At 39.4% G+C, this 16,828-nt stretch overlaps 1 protein-coding gene across 7 annotated transcripts in view; it reads right to left on the bottom strand.

Annotated features, from left to right (window-relative positions):
- LOC112048371 (DNA-binding protein Ewg) overlaps window positions 1–16,828 on the bottom strand; it is a 32,110-nt gene that overhangs the window by 6,538 nt on the left and 8,744 nt on the right. For 3 of the 7 annotated variants that reach the window (XM_052883726.1, XM_052883706.1, XM_052883720.1), the window contains 7 exons: window positions 11,403–11,576; window positions 10,175–10,337; window positions 9,506–9,618; window positions 8,544–8,663; window positions 6,917–7,039; window positions 6,344–6,458; window positions 232–6,089 (listed from right to left, as the gene is read on the bottom strand). In XM_052883726.1, the coding sequence (XP_052739686.1) occupies window positions 5,926–6,089; window positions 6,344–6,458; window positions 6,917–7,039; window positions 8,544–8,663; window positions 9,506–9,618; window positions 10,175–10,337; window positions 11,403–11,576 (972 nt within the window). In that variant the 3' untranslated portion in view covers window positions 232–5,925. Of the gene's footprint in view, window positions 1–231; window positions 6,090–6,343; window positions 6,459–6,916; window positions 7,040–7,271; window positions 7,397–8,539; window positions 8,664–9,505; window positions 9,619–10,174; window positions 10,338–11,402; window positions 11,577–16,828 lie in introns of all 7 variants that reach the window. The other 4 variants (XM_052883713.1, XM_052883730.1, XM_052883731.1 and 1 more) reach the window with 3 other exon arrangements.

Below are 16,828 nucleotides of genomic sequence, written 5' to 3'. Positions count from 1 at the left end.
AATCTCACCTGATGGTAAGTGATGATGCAATCTAAGATGGAAGCGGACTAACTTGTTAGGAGTGATAAAAATCCACATCCCTTTCGATTTCTACACGATATCGTATTGGAACACTAAATCGCTTGGCGGTACATCTTTGTCGCACCTGCGTCTCGCCGCCGCCGCCCTGCAGCATCACCTGCGCCTGCCGCCGCTCATGCTCTCGCAGCCGGCCAGCAGTGAGACACTCACCATGGCCTTGGTGAGCACGGTGGCGTCCTTCAGGCTGAGCACCTGCAGCACCTGCGTCTCGCCGCCGCCGCCCTGCAGCATCACCTGCGCCTGCCGCCGCTCATGCTCTCGCAGCCGGCCAGCAGTGAGACACTCACCATGGCCTTGGTGAGCACGGTGGCGTCCTTCAGGCTGAGCACCTGCAGCACCTGCGTCTCGCCGCCGCCGCCCTGCAGCATCACCTGCGCCTGCCGCCGCTCATGCTCTCGCAGCCGGCCAGCAGTGAGACACTCACCATGGCCTTGGTGAGCACGGTGGCGTCCTTCAGGCTGAGCACCTGCAGCACCTGCGTCTCGCCGCCGCCGCCCTGCAGCATCACCTGCGCCTGCCGCCGCTCATGCTCTCGCAGCCGGCCAGCAGTGAGACACTCACCATGGCCTTGGTGAGCACGGTGGCGTCCTTCAGGCTGAGCACCTGCAGCACCTGCGTCTCGCCGCCGCCGCCCTGCAGCATCACCTGCGCCTGCCGCCGCTCATGCTCTCGCAGCCGGCCAGCAGTGAGACACTCACCATGGCCTTGGTGAGCACGGTGGCGTCCTTCAGGCTGAGCACCTGCGGCACCTGCGTCTCGCCGCCGCCGCCCTGCAGCATCACCTGCGCCTGCCGCCGCTCATGCTCTCGCAGCCGGCCAGCAGTGAGACACTCACCATGGCCTTGGTGAGCACGGTGGCGTCCTTCAGGCTGAGCACCTGCAGCACCTGCGTCTCGCCGCCGCCGCCCTGCAGCATCACCTGCGCCTGCCGCCGCTCATGCTCTCGCAGCCGGCCAGCAGTGAGACACTCACCATGGCCTTGGTGAGCACGGTGGCGTCCTTCAGGCTGAGCACCTGCAGCACCTGCGTCTCGCCGCCGCCGCCCTGCAGCATCACCTGCGCCACGCCGCCGCTCATGGAGATCGCCTCCAGCGTCTCGCCGTTCTGGTCGACCTGCACATGAGCCTGTTTTACTAACATTGTGACGTCACAACATCTATACTAATAATATAAAGACGAAATATGTAATATTTTGTATGTTTCGAATAAACTCAAAAAACATAGGCTATGTTATATCCATGGGAACGGGAACTACGCAGGTGAAACCGCGAGTTTCTTCTAGTATTCAATAGTAGCTGTTATTTTAGTAGGTAACAAGATAATACGCTTTCTTAATTACTGCCAATATTCATTTCTAAATTTCTGTCAGAAACAAAGCATTCAATAATGACTAGTCTGTAAGGCGTCTGTCTATGTACGTATACAATTTGAATAAACATATGGAAATCCATTTTTTAGTTAAGACGATCACCATCCACGTTTTAAATTATTTTAACATTTGTCTGTTTTAACTTAAAACTAAGTTCGTCGTATTTAATAAATTATACCTATAGTTTAACCTTTAAACATTTCCTTTAAATTTATTTTAATAAAAGAAGGTTAATTATTTACAAATATGGATGTTCCACAAATATAACAATAAGCTACTACTAGTAATAAAAATTAATAAAATATAAATGTATACACACCTATCGTGCAGCGAGGCAGTTCTGTGACGTCACACAAACACACACTACAGCAACTCAAAATAAAACACACACATACACAATCGGTGTTTATTGTGTAACTGGCAGAAAGTGTAGAAACATAGCGTAAACTCTACTGCACTGGGAATTTTATATGTATACATTACATTACATTGACCTCTTATAGTAAAAGGACGCACAATCATGTACAAAATTTCACTCAAAAACTGGCCAATTTTGCTTTGACAGTTTTAGAATTATTGGTAAAGAAAATTATACCTAAAGGCCTTTACATATAGTCCAATATTCAATAAAGTCCCAAATTCAGAGCAAATTCAACCTTAAGAATTGAGTTGCATTAATTGCAAATGCGATTACTTGGTATGAGTGCCAAGAAGTTGTGTTTGGCATTTATTGAGTGGGGACGTGTTTTGGTCGCTGATTGTGCATCCACTTTTTAATAGGAGATCGATGATATACAATATTAATATATATATACTAAAATTAATTGATGTTGGTTAAAAAATTTTGTGCGTGTGTATAATGAAAATCAAGGAAAATGGGGGGTAAATAAGACTCGCGACGTTGGAGGTAGGCTTTATGGCAGAGACACGAGCGTCTAGAAGGTAGGAGGGGTTTTTAACCGGTAAGAGTCCATTATTCAAGATGGGTGTCCATGAGAACTTTCCCTCCTCCGAAAAAAAAAGGCCACGCGCAGTGCAGGGTTCCGTAATGTAGTCGTGAATAATTGATAGAGAAACAGACTTCCCATTCATAATTTTAGTATAAGTACCTACTTACGTCAAATTAACAAAATTCCCAGTGCGCAGAAAACAAAAAACAAAACGTAACACAAAAAATATATATAATTTTCTACTTATGTATTTAAAAATAAAATTAAAATAAACCAAATATACACATAAAACTCTTAATATAACCTAACAAGCAAAAATACTTAAGGCATTGATATAACACAATGTGCACAACAGACTTTATTATTATACTTACAACTTAAAGACAACAAATTAAAAACTATTAAATAAATATTGTCATGCACTTTTAAAGAACACTCTACAACAATTTTATGATTCTTCCCGATCTTGACTGGTAGCCAAGTGGCATGGAATCTCTTTCTACGATCGCAAACGCTTCGAAAACTCAAAAATGTATTGGGTTTGCTATCAACAGGTCACGTGATCAAGTTATCGATCGGATCCGTCATTCCCATACATTTTTCTGGTTTTCGAAGCGTTAGCGTTTGTAGAAAGAGAGTCGATGTGCCACTTGGCGACAGGCCACTAGGTAATGACGCACACAGTCACTTCGAATAACCCCTCTCCTATACTTTTCATACCAAATATTCTAAAACCCCTGTGCTAGGGGTTTTGAACAATAATAATTTAATGTGTGTGGATCGAATCCTATAACTTTCAAATTGCAATAATAGGAACAATAATGACACTAAATAAAATAATATAATTAACAATACATTAACTAAAATTTCAAAGGATTATTTTGTAGATAAATATTCACGCAAATATTCCCAGCTATATGATTGTACTTTTAATTACCCAAAAACTACGCACTTTTCAAAATAGTACCTTTATTTGTTTATAAATGTAGTTTTAATAGGAATAGTGTCATTAGCAATTCGACTTAATGTACAATTATGACAAAGTTTATTGCACTTTTCTTACTAAATAATTATTAAAAAAACTAATTTAGTGTAAATAAAACAAAAAATCTACTAAAATTAATTTGATAAAATAAATAGCATGGCAATACTGACAAATACATGCGCACAGGCCTTAAATACTTCTTTGGTAAAAAATATACTACACAGTACATTTAAGTGCCATGAAAGTAAAAAAAAAAACCCCAAACAGTCATAGTCTAATATAGATGATATCAAGTAGAACTTATGAATCTTCTTTCTCTATGATATTTATTGTGACTTTTGTTTTAAGTTAAAATCATCCACATTGTACTAATGAATGGAATGAGAGACAAAAAGCTGTAACCTGTATTACGTAATCTTAATTTTGTTTGTAAAAAATGATTTTTGTGACATTTGACCCTGAATAAACACGATTTTTTTGAAACTTTTAAACACCAAAATGAAGGAACGAGTTTACAACTTATTGCATCTCATATCGAGGTTGACCTTCTACATACGTTTCGATAGTAAAATTGGAAATGTAGAATAAACTTTGATACATACAGAATAAGACCTATTTTACTTTGACAATATATACTGAGAAAACGATCGAAGTTTTGAATGTCTCGGGAAAAAATATGTACATAATATTATATTTTACTCGAGTTATAGAAACAGATACATGACACCAATATATATGAGACAGAGTCCTTATATTTTACTGAGACGTTTGCATTAGAATATTATGAAAAATTTTAGTCCATTTCTACAAATATAATGTAACGGAGGACCGTAGTACTAGTGACATAAGGTCTACAATCACTCGACAATATCGAGTTGTTGTAAATTTGCAATAATGATCTTTTGTTATTGTTCGTGATCTAGAATTATTGTCACTGTTATAAATACGCGCCGGACAGGACGACGGGAGCAGTGTGACTTCGGAACGAAGTGAAGTAACATCGAAGTGATACCATACATTGCTTACTTTTGGATAAAAATAGGATTTTAGGAGGATTTCGAAACGTAACAAATATAAGATTTGATTAATTTGGCACAAATTGCACGATAAAGATTTCAACGAAAACCGAATTTTTCAAACTAAAAAAATAAAAACAATAAATGTAGTATACTATATCTAAAATAAATAATAATTAATAGCTAATGACTTTGTACTTAAGATATTCAATATCTCACTGCCTGTTATAATAATTTAAAAAATATTGCACACAAAAAGAGCACTGGTCAAAGCTCCAAACAAATGTCAAACAAAAAATACCCAACTGAAAATAATAAACTATATATATAAAATTCAATGCCACTTTTTGTTGTAATTTTTTAACTCAAGCACGGATTCATTTTTCAAACCAAATGTTTAGGCTTTGTTCGAACTATTTAGTAGATGCTTTATGTGAAGTTTCATCACAAAATCGATCGAGTGGTTCTTTATTTATAACATTTTTTAGCTCCAGCCCTCTAGTTTTCCATAAAATGACTGATAAGTGGTTAAATATCAAACAATTTTGTAGGTGTATGCCCGACCAATTTTAAATGTACACTAAATTCCAACCAACTTTATACTTTCCAACAAACTAAGAGTGCTCCTTCTGTGTGACTGGACCTATAAAATGCCATATATTTTATTTATTTGGTAAACATAGTAACTGTAGTAAGTAGAGATCTATCATAAATATATAAAATTTGTATAAAATATTGTTTTATATATCTATAATTATAATATCACAATGGATCACTGTGTGGTTTCAAATTAACTTTGTTTTAAATGGCACAGTTTTATGACATCATACATTATATTTGATTGAAAATAATTACATGTTTTATTTATCTTTCAGATTTTTTGTTTATGCGCACTTTAAGATAGCAAGCAAGTCGCTCGTTTAAGCGCCTAAAATCACTGTAATTAATGATTTAATAAGTTAAATGTCAACCCTTACATATTCGTTTCCATTAAGTATAAGGCTGACTTCTGTCAATGAGAGTTCTAAAAATGGTAGAATTGTACAAGCACTCGTGCAATACTTCTATTCTGAGCAATCTGAACGCTACTCAATCTCTGGTTTGAGCAGCATGCGCGCTACTCGACCTATACTCTGAGCAGCGTGCGGGCGTTAAGAGTAACACTCAGAGTTGTGACAGAGATCTGAGATACTCTAGTAAGCGTGCGCGCTACTCAATCTCTACAGAAACGCAGACGGCCGAGCAGCGTGTGCGTTACTCATATATCTACTTCGATCAGCGTGCGCGTTACTCCCTTTCTAGCTTGAGCAGCGTGCACGATACTCATATTTGTACATTGAGCAGCGCGCGCTTCTCCATTTCTAGCTACTCATATCTCTACTTCGATCAACGTGCGCGCTACTCCATCTCTACTCCGAGCAGCGTGCGCGCTACTCCATCTCTACTCCGAGCAGCGTGCGCGCTACTCCATCTCTACTCCGAGCAGCGTGCGCGCTACTCCATCTCTACTCCGAGCAGGGAGCGTCACTCAATCTCTAGCTTGATGAGCGAGCGGGCGTGTCGCGCGCGCACCTGCACGAGCGGCGCCATGCACACGCCGTCCTGCTGCTGCATGCTGGCCACCATGGACTGGTACACGGACGCCGACACCGGCACCGTGATCACGCCCGACACCGACACCGGGTAGCCTGCGCACACATAAACGTACTATTGAAAACTCGATAATCCGGACGTCATCTATGTTAGCTATTACTAGTGATCTATAATAATCTTAGTTATAAAAATAATTGATGAAAATTTTTCAACATTGCGCATCTATACCAGATATAAGTGTTTTATCTATGGGTCGAACGGCAAGTAATAAAGATAAAACTTGTGAATGAGCTATCGGGCACGTATCAGAAGGTGGTGAAGCTAGCCAGAAGGTGAGTGTAATACACACCCTGTCCGTCCTCCCCGGTGAGTATGATCTGCCCGTCGTGGTTGAGCGTCGCCTCCGCTACGGCGTTGAGGTCGACGGTGACCGCGCCGTCCGCGCCGTCCGCGCCGCTGTGGATCTGTACACACGGGTTACGTCACACACGGATCTGATCATTTACTGCGACATCTGCCGCCGACACAGTGTAAGACCTTGTCCGGAAGGGGCGAATTCGTCGCTAATTCATACGCGCGTTGTCGAAGTACTAGACATCAATACATCGCGTCCACAAGCATCGCGCGGATTCAAAATACGCGCGTAAATCGCGTGCACTACGCCAGACTCACGAATCGCGTGTGATTCGCGCGTACTGCGCGCGAGTCGTGATACTTGGGACGCCTTGTTGCGTCCAGTTAACGCGCGAATTCTAGAGCGAGTGCACGTTCAACTCCATGTTTCGTACTGAATTCCTTCTCATGCTCGCGCGTTAGTACGCTCCTTGCGGACGCAACGGTCGCGCGTAATACGCGCGAAAGAATCGCGGCGCTAATCGGTTAATTCGCCCTTTCTGGACTGAGCCTAAGCTGGTGTACTCACAACTTGCGCGGTGGTGCCGTCAGGCAGCGTGATGATGGGGCTGTTGGGGTCCACCTGGATGAGCGACACCGTGCCGTCGGGGTTGGTGATGGTCTGCAGCACGGCGGGCGCGTACTGCGACATCTGTCGACGTATACAACGGCACCTTAAGCACATCCTTTGTATGATTTATTAGTGTTGATAATTGAAAATGCAGCTGTCTCTTTCGTCCCATAAGTGATGTGCAAGACAAACGTACGACAACTTGATTTATTCAAATTTTCATTTACTTTTCCTATTTTTTAGAAGGCACACTCCACCTGTAGTCCTACATACAGATAGAAATAAAAAAAAAACAGATTGTTGAGGCGCATACATCGACATCAGCCAGCGTCATCTGGTCGATGCACACTTGTGTTGATGACAGCACGGCGCCCTGCGAGCGCGCGCCCGCGCCCGACCCGCTCGACGAGTTGGAGCTCGCGCCCGGCATGCACGCCGCTATCTGCACGACCGCGCACGTCCGGCACGAACGGTCATGTTCGTATGTGCGTTCGCAAGTAGGTGCAAGTTGTGTACGGTCACAACGTACGGACATTTGCGGTTGCAACGTACGGATGTTCGTTCACAACGTACAGTTTGCGTTCACAACGTACGATGTGCGTTCACAGCGTACAGACATTTGCGTTTTCAGCATACGATGTGCGGTCAAAACGTACGGATATATGCGTTCACAACGTACGGATATGCGAAACAAAGTACGCACATATTTGTAATGTCAAGTATATAACCGCGTAACACAGTTCATATACCCGTGCAGAAAATAGACGATACAAATTATAACCAAGTAAAGTATAGAAAATTTTTCAATGTCGTACAGGATACCATTTTTTAAAGATTTCGTTACCAAATCCGATAGGGCAGCATTCCAAAATGAAGCGTGGATCAAGAAGTGCATTAATTAGTGAACGAATAAATACTATTAATAAGATTATTTTGACAGGACGTAAATCTTTACCTTCCATCAAACTAACAGCAACCAACAAAATTTACGTAGAAAAAAAAAAAACAATGTTTACAAACACTCTTAGTTTTTTTGTGGAATTATTTTAAATTCATGGAGAAGTGTTATCAAAGCAGAAAAACATCTTTAAATTATTAGGGTAGTTAAAAGATTATTACTAAAAGCGTATTACACCAACATTTATTTATTTACTAGCAGGCATTTACAGGCAGGTATTAGTTTTCAAGAATAGTAAATTAATATGTTTCCGCTTTACTGATACTCCTTCACTTCCTCACACAAACATTACAACCAATAATAGTAAAACCTATAATGATATTTTACTAATCTACTTTATTATGAAAGTAGAACATCAATACAATATAAATGAAATTTATCAGTCTGGGATTTCAAAATAACTGTCTTCCCAAGTGCTTAGATTTACTTAAACAACACTAAAACACAATCAAGCTTTTTAAAATTTTTGTGTATGGAAAGGCTGAACCTATTTAAATGGTACTTTTACTGTTAAATACCACGAGGTTGTTGAGCAACATATAGGCTATTTTTAATAACAGAACAATCCATGGTTCACGCGGGATTTGTGATTTTGATTTGTACAACATATGCGATGGCAACACTCACGGGCTGCGTGGGAGGTCCCTTGTCGTCCTCCTCCTCGTTGAAGGCGGGCAGCAAGTCTTCCCGTCCGTGGTATTTGTAGCAGTTGATCACGATCTGCCGCAGCGCGTGCGTCCACGACATCTGCGGGACGGGATGAGCCGCGTTATAACAAACCGTATAGTCGAGTCCTCGACTGCGTAATATAGACAGTCGAGGACTCAATCTACAGGACGAGACGTGCGTCGTTATAACTAAATCGTATATACACCAGTCCTAGCGTGTACCTGTATTGCGCGATCGAGGAAAGAGTCGTGGTTTGCTCTAGTGACTATTCATAAGGCGGAAGTTCCTGTGTTTATGCCGCACTGAACTGGAGCTAAAATATATCCTGAATTAACATATAGGCTATTTTGTACTACGAAAAAACTCACAGTTTCCGTGTCAAATCAATGACTGTTCCAAATTTTAGTATTTTAAACAGCACACCCTTTCACAGATTGACCAACGAGGTTCTGGCGACTGACCCACTCAAACTCTAGCTCAAACCCGTGTTGTTTTGAAGTCCATAAGAGAGGCCTATATCCTGCCGTGAATAAGGTAATAAGGATGATGATGATGATAAACAAAGGAGGTCTGGGCCTGCAGTGAGCCGCTAGATAGCTATACTACAGTCTTTCTAGATGAGTACTGTTTACCAACAAAGAAATTACAATTGAAGGTAGAAAACGCATATAATTTCACAACTTATTTATTTTAAATTATGTATGGTTTGTTTATAAAATGTTATATATAATAAGCTTAAAACAATTAGATATGGTTAAAGCTTATTAATCAAATTCATTTTCATTAATTTAAGAACAAGTTAATTTTAATTATTATTAGGTGTGAAATGACTAGTGATTTATACCCTCATTTTTAATGTTTGTTAGTAAACAGTATTCATCAAGATCGGCTGTAGTATAGATGCGAGTGCTGCAGCATACCTTCTGCTTCTCGTCCTCGGAGCGCGCGTCCATGCGCACGTTGGCCCACGGCAGGTCCTTGGGCCACCACGGCGGCCGCGTCGACTCGCGCCCCCAGCCCGGCTTGCCGCGCACTGTAATACCATTGTAACTGTCATCTACCTATAAATAATCTAATTAAAAAATCACAAGTAGGTATTTTTAATTCTCCATTTTTTAACAGTTTTGATTGTAGAAATGTATTGTCGACTTATAAACAAATTCATCCCCGCCTTACGGTATGGATGGTATACTGACCGGTAGGGGGTTCGCGACAAGATTTACATCCCAACCAAATTCACGCAAAATGGTGAATTTCATTTTACCTTTTGCTACAAACACACTTCAGTGGGTTTTCACGCCAAGTCATGATAAAAACAAAGTAGTTATAGGAATGAACTTGATGCTAAGGCCAGAATCAGCTAATATTATTCCAAAATTTGAGATTTGCTATAGCAAGCCCACCACGATGATTTTAAAATGAATTTCTAATTTCCAATTGGCTCAAATCTATGTCTTTTGAAATAAAAAGAGGTGATTTGTTTTGACTCTTTGGCGGGTTGACTCTTATCTGAAAACCTCAAGGAGGGTAAAGCCATAAGTTAGAGAAATCCTGTAATGTATAAGTTATAAAGGTAGGGCCACACTCACCCATGGAGTACTTGAGCATGAGCGGGATGAAGGCGCGAAGCTGCGCCTGCGTCATCTTCTCCACGGGCGTGGGGATGCCGTCGATGATGAGCGGCGGCAGCTCGAACAGCGACGGGTCGTCCAGCGGCGGCGGCGGCGCCTGCGGGCACACGCCCCGCCCGAACTGACGCTCTTTATTAGCTCCGGACAGTTGACGCTAAGCCTAACCCTACACTATCGCGTTAATAATGAATAATGTCTGTCAGTCACGAGCAGCTTCTGTTATAGGGGTTTCATATAACCAGAATAGATGTTCTTCATTAGCTTCTAACCTTAAACTATCACGCTAAACTAACGCCACATCATCGGTTACAAGCTTCTGTTATAGAATGTTGTACTTCGCCCGAGGTGACTCTAGCTCTTAACTCAATTTAACCCTAAACTAGCACGTTAATTAATCTATCGAACACAGCGTTCAGAAGGTTCTGTTATAGTTTTAACTTAGCTCTGGACAGTTAATGCTAAGCCTAATCAAATCAAGACGACTATTACACTACACAAGCTTGTATTATGGTTTTTACCAATACCAAAACTCGACTCACATATAGATTATAGACAAGGTTTTTTATTAGCTCCTACTATAAGCTTCTGCTATTACAACTTCCACCCGCCAAGACTAGTAGCGAATATACGCGCGCAATTTATTTGGGCTTTTAAAACAACTAGTCCGGGATCCGTAGAACATTTTTTTACAACTGATTACTATCGAGTTAATTTTTCGTGAGTAGCTTCATCACAATGATACGATAAACTTTTTTATTTTCGAAAATTCTTGATTCTGGTAGCTAACTGAGTTACCAGGAAATGAAAATTTCTGAGCGGCGGAATGAGATAATGTAATGTACCACGCAATTTGTAGGACATTGAGGCTGTTAAGTTGTATAACTATTGTCCGCTCATTCTGACGCTCAGAAATTTTCATTTACTGGTAACTCAGTTAGCTACCAGAATCAAGAATTTTCGAAAATAAATAAGTTGATCGTCACGTCGAGATGAAGCTACTTACCAAAATTAACTTGATAGTAATACAGTTGAAAAAAATAATATTCTACGGATCCCGGACTAAATACTTCTGCGTATGTATATATATGCTCGTACAAAGGCGTAATGATATTCTAATTCAGTTATCATTAGTTAGGTATTTGAATGGAATGTATGTCCGCGAGCATAGACGTGCGTGAATCGTTACCTGCTGCGCGAGCGCGTTCTCCAGCTCCTCCATGATCATGCAGCGCAGGTTGCGCACCACGTCCTCCAGCGGCTTGGCGCCGAACACGCGGTACGACGTGTTGGGCTTGCCCGGCGTCGCCACCAGCACCACCGCCTGCTGGCCCACGCGCGTCGCGAACTCCTCGATCGTTTGCTGCCCACCAACACACGGCTCAATGTCTCAGACTAATATCGCATCGTACATGACCACTAGTATCGCACCCATATTCACGAACAAAATTGTCTGTCATTTTGTGAGGATAACGAGCTTATGATTTTAAACTTATTTCGTGGTTGTTCATTATGAATGTTATTTAAACGGGTACATACCACGATAAAACGACGAGGTTTTTATTGTCGATAATTCGACCCAGTTGCATGGATCGTGGTCACGGGACTGAAGTTGCGAGATGAGAAGTGAAGTCAGCTGTTAGGGGCAGAATCGATCTACCCGTTTCAGTCCCGTCGTGACCACTATCCATGCAACTGGGTCGAAATATCGAAAATAAAAATCTCGTCGTTTTATCGTGGTATGTACCCGTTTAAATAACATTCATAACGAGCTTAGATTATAGTCCACAACTTTAGGCTTTTTACACAACAATATCACTCCTCAAAAAGGTTCTTTTAGGCGACACTTTTCGTTTCGATTCACATACATTTTATTTTTAATAATAAGTTTTACGGCTCTGGGTTCTAGCCCTTTTGAGCCCGGATTCACATACAATTAATTAATTATCTTGGACTAATTATAGAAGGAAGGACCTGCCTCGCAAGACGTTACCTCTTTGTCAATCAATCAACGATCTAACGCGTGTATACTTATATCGTATCGATGTTTCATTGTTGTAATCGTTTTCGTCGACTGAAAAAACTCCCTAATCATTCCGGTTTGTGTAGTAAGTAGTTCAATGGCATGAAAAATGGTCAACAACTTCTAATTCACTAAAAGATGACGTGACGTTCGATTTCAGTTTCACCTGATGGTAAGCGATGATGCAATCTAAGATTTTTTTTTTTTATTGTTTACAAGTTAGCCCTTGACTACAATCTCACCTGATGGTAGTCTTAGATGGAAGCGGGCTAACTTGTAAGGAGGAGGATGAAAATCCACACCCCTTTCGGTTACGGCATCGTACCGGAACGCTAAATCGCTCGGCGGTACGTCTTTGCCGGTAGGGTGGTAACTAGCCACGGCCGAAGCCTTCCACCAGCCAGACCTGGTCCAATTAAGAAAACCTCAATCAGCCCAGTCGGGAATCCAACCCAGGACCTCCTTCTTGTAAATCCACCGCGCATACCATTGCGCCACGGAGGTCATCAAAAACATAATTATAATAAATAATAAATTTGTAATAAAAACAATATCTAAAAGAAAAATAGATACTATTCTTCTAACAAACGCAAAACATCGATTCATTAATTTAATATTCTGTGTACAGATTATATTATTCTTGTTAAATATTTTATTATTTATTTTTGTTAAATATTATCGATGACTGAGTTTACCTCGTACCCTTCAAAAAACGACAGACAATTTTGTTGCTGCATTTGGGTGCGATCCATTTCCATTTCTAATTCGTCTATGTTAAATATATAGAGTTTGCACAAAAACAATACAAACGACATAAAAAGAACCCAAGCAGACATGAGTCACAAACCATTATGAAAAATAAAGATATTGAGTTTTATGGGTATTAAATGTGCATTTATAAAATTAAATTATAACTTTAATTCTTTTATAAATGTCGTATTTTCATATCAAAAGAAGAAAGAAGTTGTAATTAAAACGATGATTTCTTTTATTTTAATGTGAATTTAACCTTTCATTTATTGCAGAATTACCATATACTATGATAATTTTTTTGATTTTGTATTAATAAGTGAAAGAAGATTTGACATTTGACAGTTCACACTTCACAGCACAGAACACTACTTTATTTGCTGTCTATGACTAATACTCCTACTTATACAGGAAGAAAATTTTTTTAGTGCGGATATTTTTATATTTTGTACATAAACAAAATTTAATGATCACGTATTTTTTCTTTTTTTTTTTAACTCAAAAATAACAAAATTATCGTTAGCTAAAGTTATTAATATAGTTTTTAGATAAACACGATATTAGTGGTTTGAGATTTATTGAAAACATAAAAAGAATTTTTACAAGAGAAACGCAAATCACAAGTCCGTCAAAAAGCAAAGAGTGAAAATATAGAGTATTGACAAGTTACCACAGATATGTAAACAGTATTGCCACAGGTTACATGATAATAATTTTATACTACAATACTCTCTCCAAATTATTACCCATTGATTCTATTCAATCAAATTATTACTTATTGAGTTTACAAACCCCTATCTTCTTTCTAAGATACCTAAACTTTTCTTTAGATAAGGCCTTTGTAAATAAATCTGCATTCATTTCACTAGTGCATATATAGTTCAAATCTATTTCACCTTCATGAAACTTTTCCTTAATAAAGTTATATTTGACGTCTATGTGTTTACAACGTTTATGATAGTCCACATTTTTAATTAATGATATAGCACTTTGATTATCCACATTTAAACACACGGAGTCCTGATAATATGCACCAATATCTTGTAAAAGTCTTTTTATCCACATAGCTTCTTTAGTGGCAGCACATGCAGCCATAAATTCTGCCTCAGTGGTCGACAAAGCTATGCTCTGCTGACGCTGACTTGCCCAGGTAACTGCAGCACCATTTTTCATAAAGACATATCCTGTCATGGATCTTCTGGTTTCAGTGTCTTTTGCATAATCAGCATCACTGTATCCCTCAACAATATTCTGTGATGCTGGTGAATAAAGAAGACCATAATCTTTTGTCTCTTTTAAATACTTGAATATCTTTTTTACAACGTTCCAATGAGTTATATCATAACTATCCAAATAACGACTAACTAAACTCACAGCATACATTATGTCAGGTCTACTGACTATAGCCAGATGCATGAGTGATCCAACTGCTTCTCTATATGGAATCTTGCTATCCAGTTTTAACTGGCTTTTCTCTAATGTTGTATGTGGATCAACAGGAATACTATTGCCATTAGCATTGCTCATGTTAAATTTTAACAATAACTTTTCAATATACTTATTCTGATGAATAAAAATATTACTACCATCCTTCTCTATTTCCAAACCTACAAAATTCTTTGGTATGAAGGTTTTCAGCTCGAAATTTTTCTGAAGATCACTTATGATCTTCTGTAAAACAATTTCATCCTTGGATATAACCAATCCATCATCAACATACAATAACAAGTATACTTTGCAGTTATTGAAGTAACCTGTATATACACATTTATCTGAATGACTATTCTGTAATCCAAACTTCTTTAATACATAATCAAACTTTTGATTCCAACATCTCGGTGATTGTTTTAAGCCATAAATTGATCTGTTCAATTTGCAAACAAAGTTTTCTGGGGCTTTTAACCCTTCTGGTGGTGTCATATAGATATTTTCTGAGATATCTCCATAAAGAAATGCTGTTTTTACATCAAATTGTATCATTTTCATGTTTTCTTGACAGACTTCAGTCAGTAATATGCGTACTGAGTCATATCTTACTGTTGGTGAAAATGTCTCAGTGTAATCAACTTGATACTTTTGTGAACAGCCTTTAGCACATAGCCTTGACTTATAAAGAGGACCGGATGGCTCATCTTTGATACGGAAGACCCACTTACAGCCAATTATCTTCTTTCCTGGTGGTTTCTCCACCAACTGCCAAGTCTGATTTCGTTCATGTGCTTTTAATTCTTCTTCTATTGACACTTTCCATTTTTCTTTGTCTGCCGAAGTGATGGCTTCAGAGTATGTTAGTGGTAAAGATGGATGTTCCAGTTCCAGGTCTCCACCTTGACAAAGGTAAGTATTAGAACTTTTATTTATATTTTTATTTCTAGGCCTTAATGTCATGTTCATAGAATACTCAATAGGTTCAATTGGTTTTTCAGGGATATATAGAGATCCATCATCAGAATGAAAAGAGTCTTCACTTGATGTAACAGTTTCATCGTTTTCTGAATCAGTCTTTTCAGTATTAGGTTCAGAACTAACAATCTTAGACTTCTCATTATCATTCTTCGACAAAGGCACCATTACACAACTTCTTTTCATTGAATTTTCAAGAAATACAACATCTCTACTTATTACAACTTTCTTTGTTTTAGGATCTAACAGCCTATATCCTTTTGTTGTATCACAGTATCCTATAAAAATCATTTTACTCGCCTTAGCATCCAGTTTTTGAAGTTTCTGCTTCGGTGTTAGTACCATAGCTTCACATCCAAAAATTTTAATATGCCTCAAGTCAGGCTTTCTCCCAGACCACAGTTCCTCAGGTGTTGCATATGACAGTGCTCGTGTTGGGCATCTATTTGTTATATAGGCTGCTGTAGAAACTGCTTCAGCCCAATATTGCTTCTGTAAATTAGCATTAATTAACATACAGCGAGCTCTCTCCATTAAGGTACGATTCATACGCTCTGCTAGTCCATTCTGCTGAGGAGTGTATGGATTAGAGGTTTGATGCAAAATTCCTGCGTTTTTCAAATAATCAGAGAATTCTTTACTTAAATACTCTCTACCATTATCAGTGCGAATGCATTTTATTTTCAAACTAAGCTGATTCTCTGCCAAAGCTTTAAATTCTTTAAACTTCATAAATACATCTGACTTGTTATTTAAAAAATATACAAATACTTTCCTTGTATAATCATCTGTGAAGGTGAGGAAGTAGCGGGCTCCACCCATAGACTTCATTTCCAATGGTCCACATATGTCAGAATGTATCACTTGCAGAGGTTGTTTTGCTCTGGAACCCTCACTAGGAAACGGCAGTCGAGACTGTTTTCCTTTCTGACAGCATTCACATATTATACTGTGCTTGTTTTCAAAAGCCTTCACTCCTGTTGCACAATCTGTTAGTTTATTTAAATCTCCAAAATTTAAATGTGCCATTCTCTGATGCCATAAATAATAATCAGACTCATTTGCCTTACAGATGTATGCTGGAACACTATGTGTATTCAGCCGGTACATATTCTGTATGAGTTGAGCTGCTGCAACTTCAGTATTCTCTCTATTGAATATTTTACAGCCGCTATTATTAAATTTCACGGTACATCCATTACTTATCATCTGACTAACAGATAGCAGGTTTGTCGCGAGTTCTGGTACGTAGAGAACATTCTTGACTTGAATTGTTTGTGCATTTCCATTTTTACCAATAACATTCAAATCTATTTTACCACAGCTTTTCACCGGAAGCATTTTGTCATCTGCAATCCTGATGCTTGAGATCGGAGGCGGAGATTCATCATAAAGCCAATCATTCCTCATCGTCAAGTGCATGGATGCACCAGAGTCAA

Source organism: Bicyclus anynana, chromosome 1 (assembly GCF_947172395.1).
Source record: "Bicyclus anynana chromosome 1, ilBicAnyn1.1, whole genome shotgun sequence".
NCBI classification, from domain to species: domain Eukaryota; kingdom Metazoa; phylum Arthropoda; class Insecta; order Lepidoptera; family Nymphalidae; genus Bicyclus; species Bicyclus anynana.
This window is presented reverse-complemented; position numbering and strand designations above follow the sequence as displayed.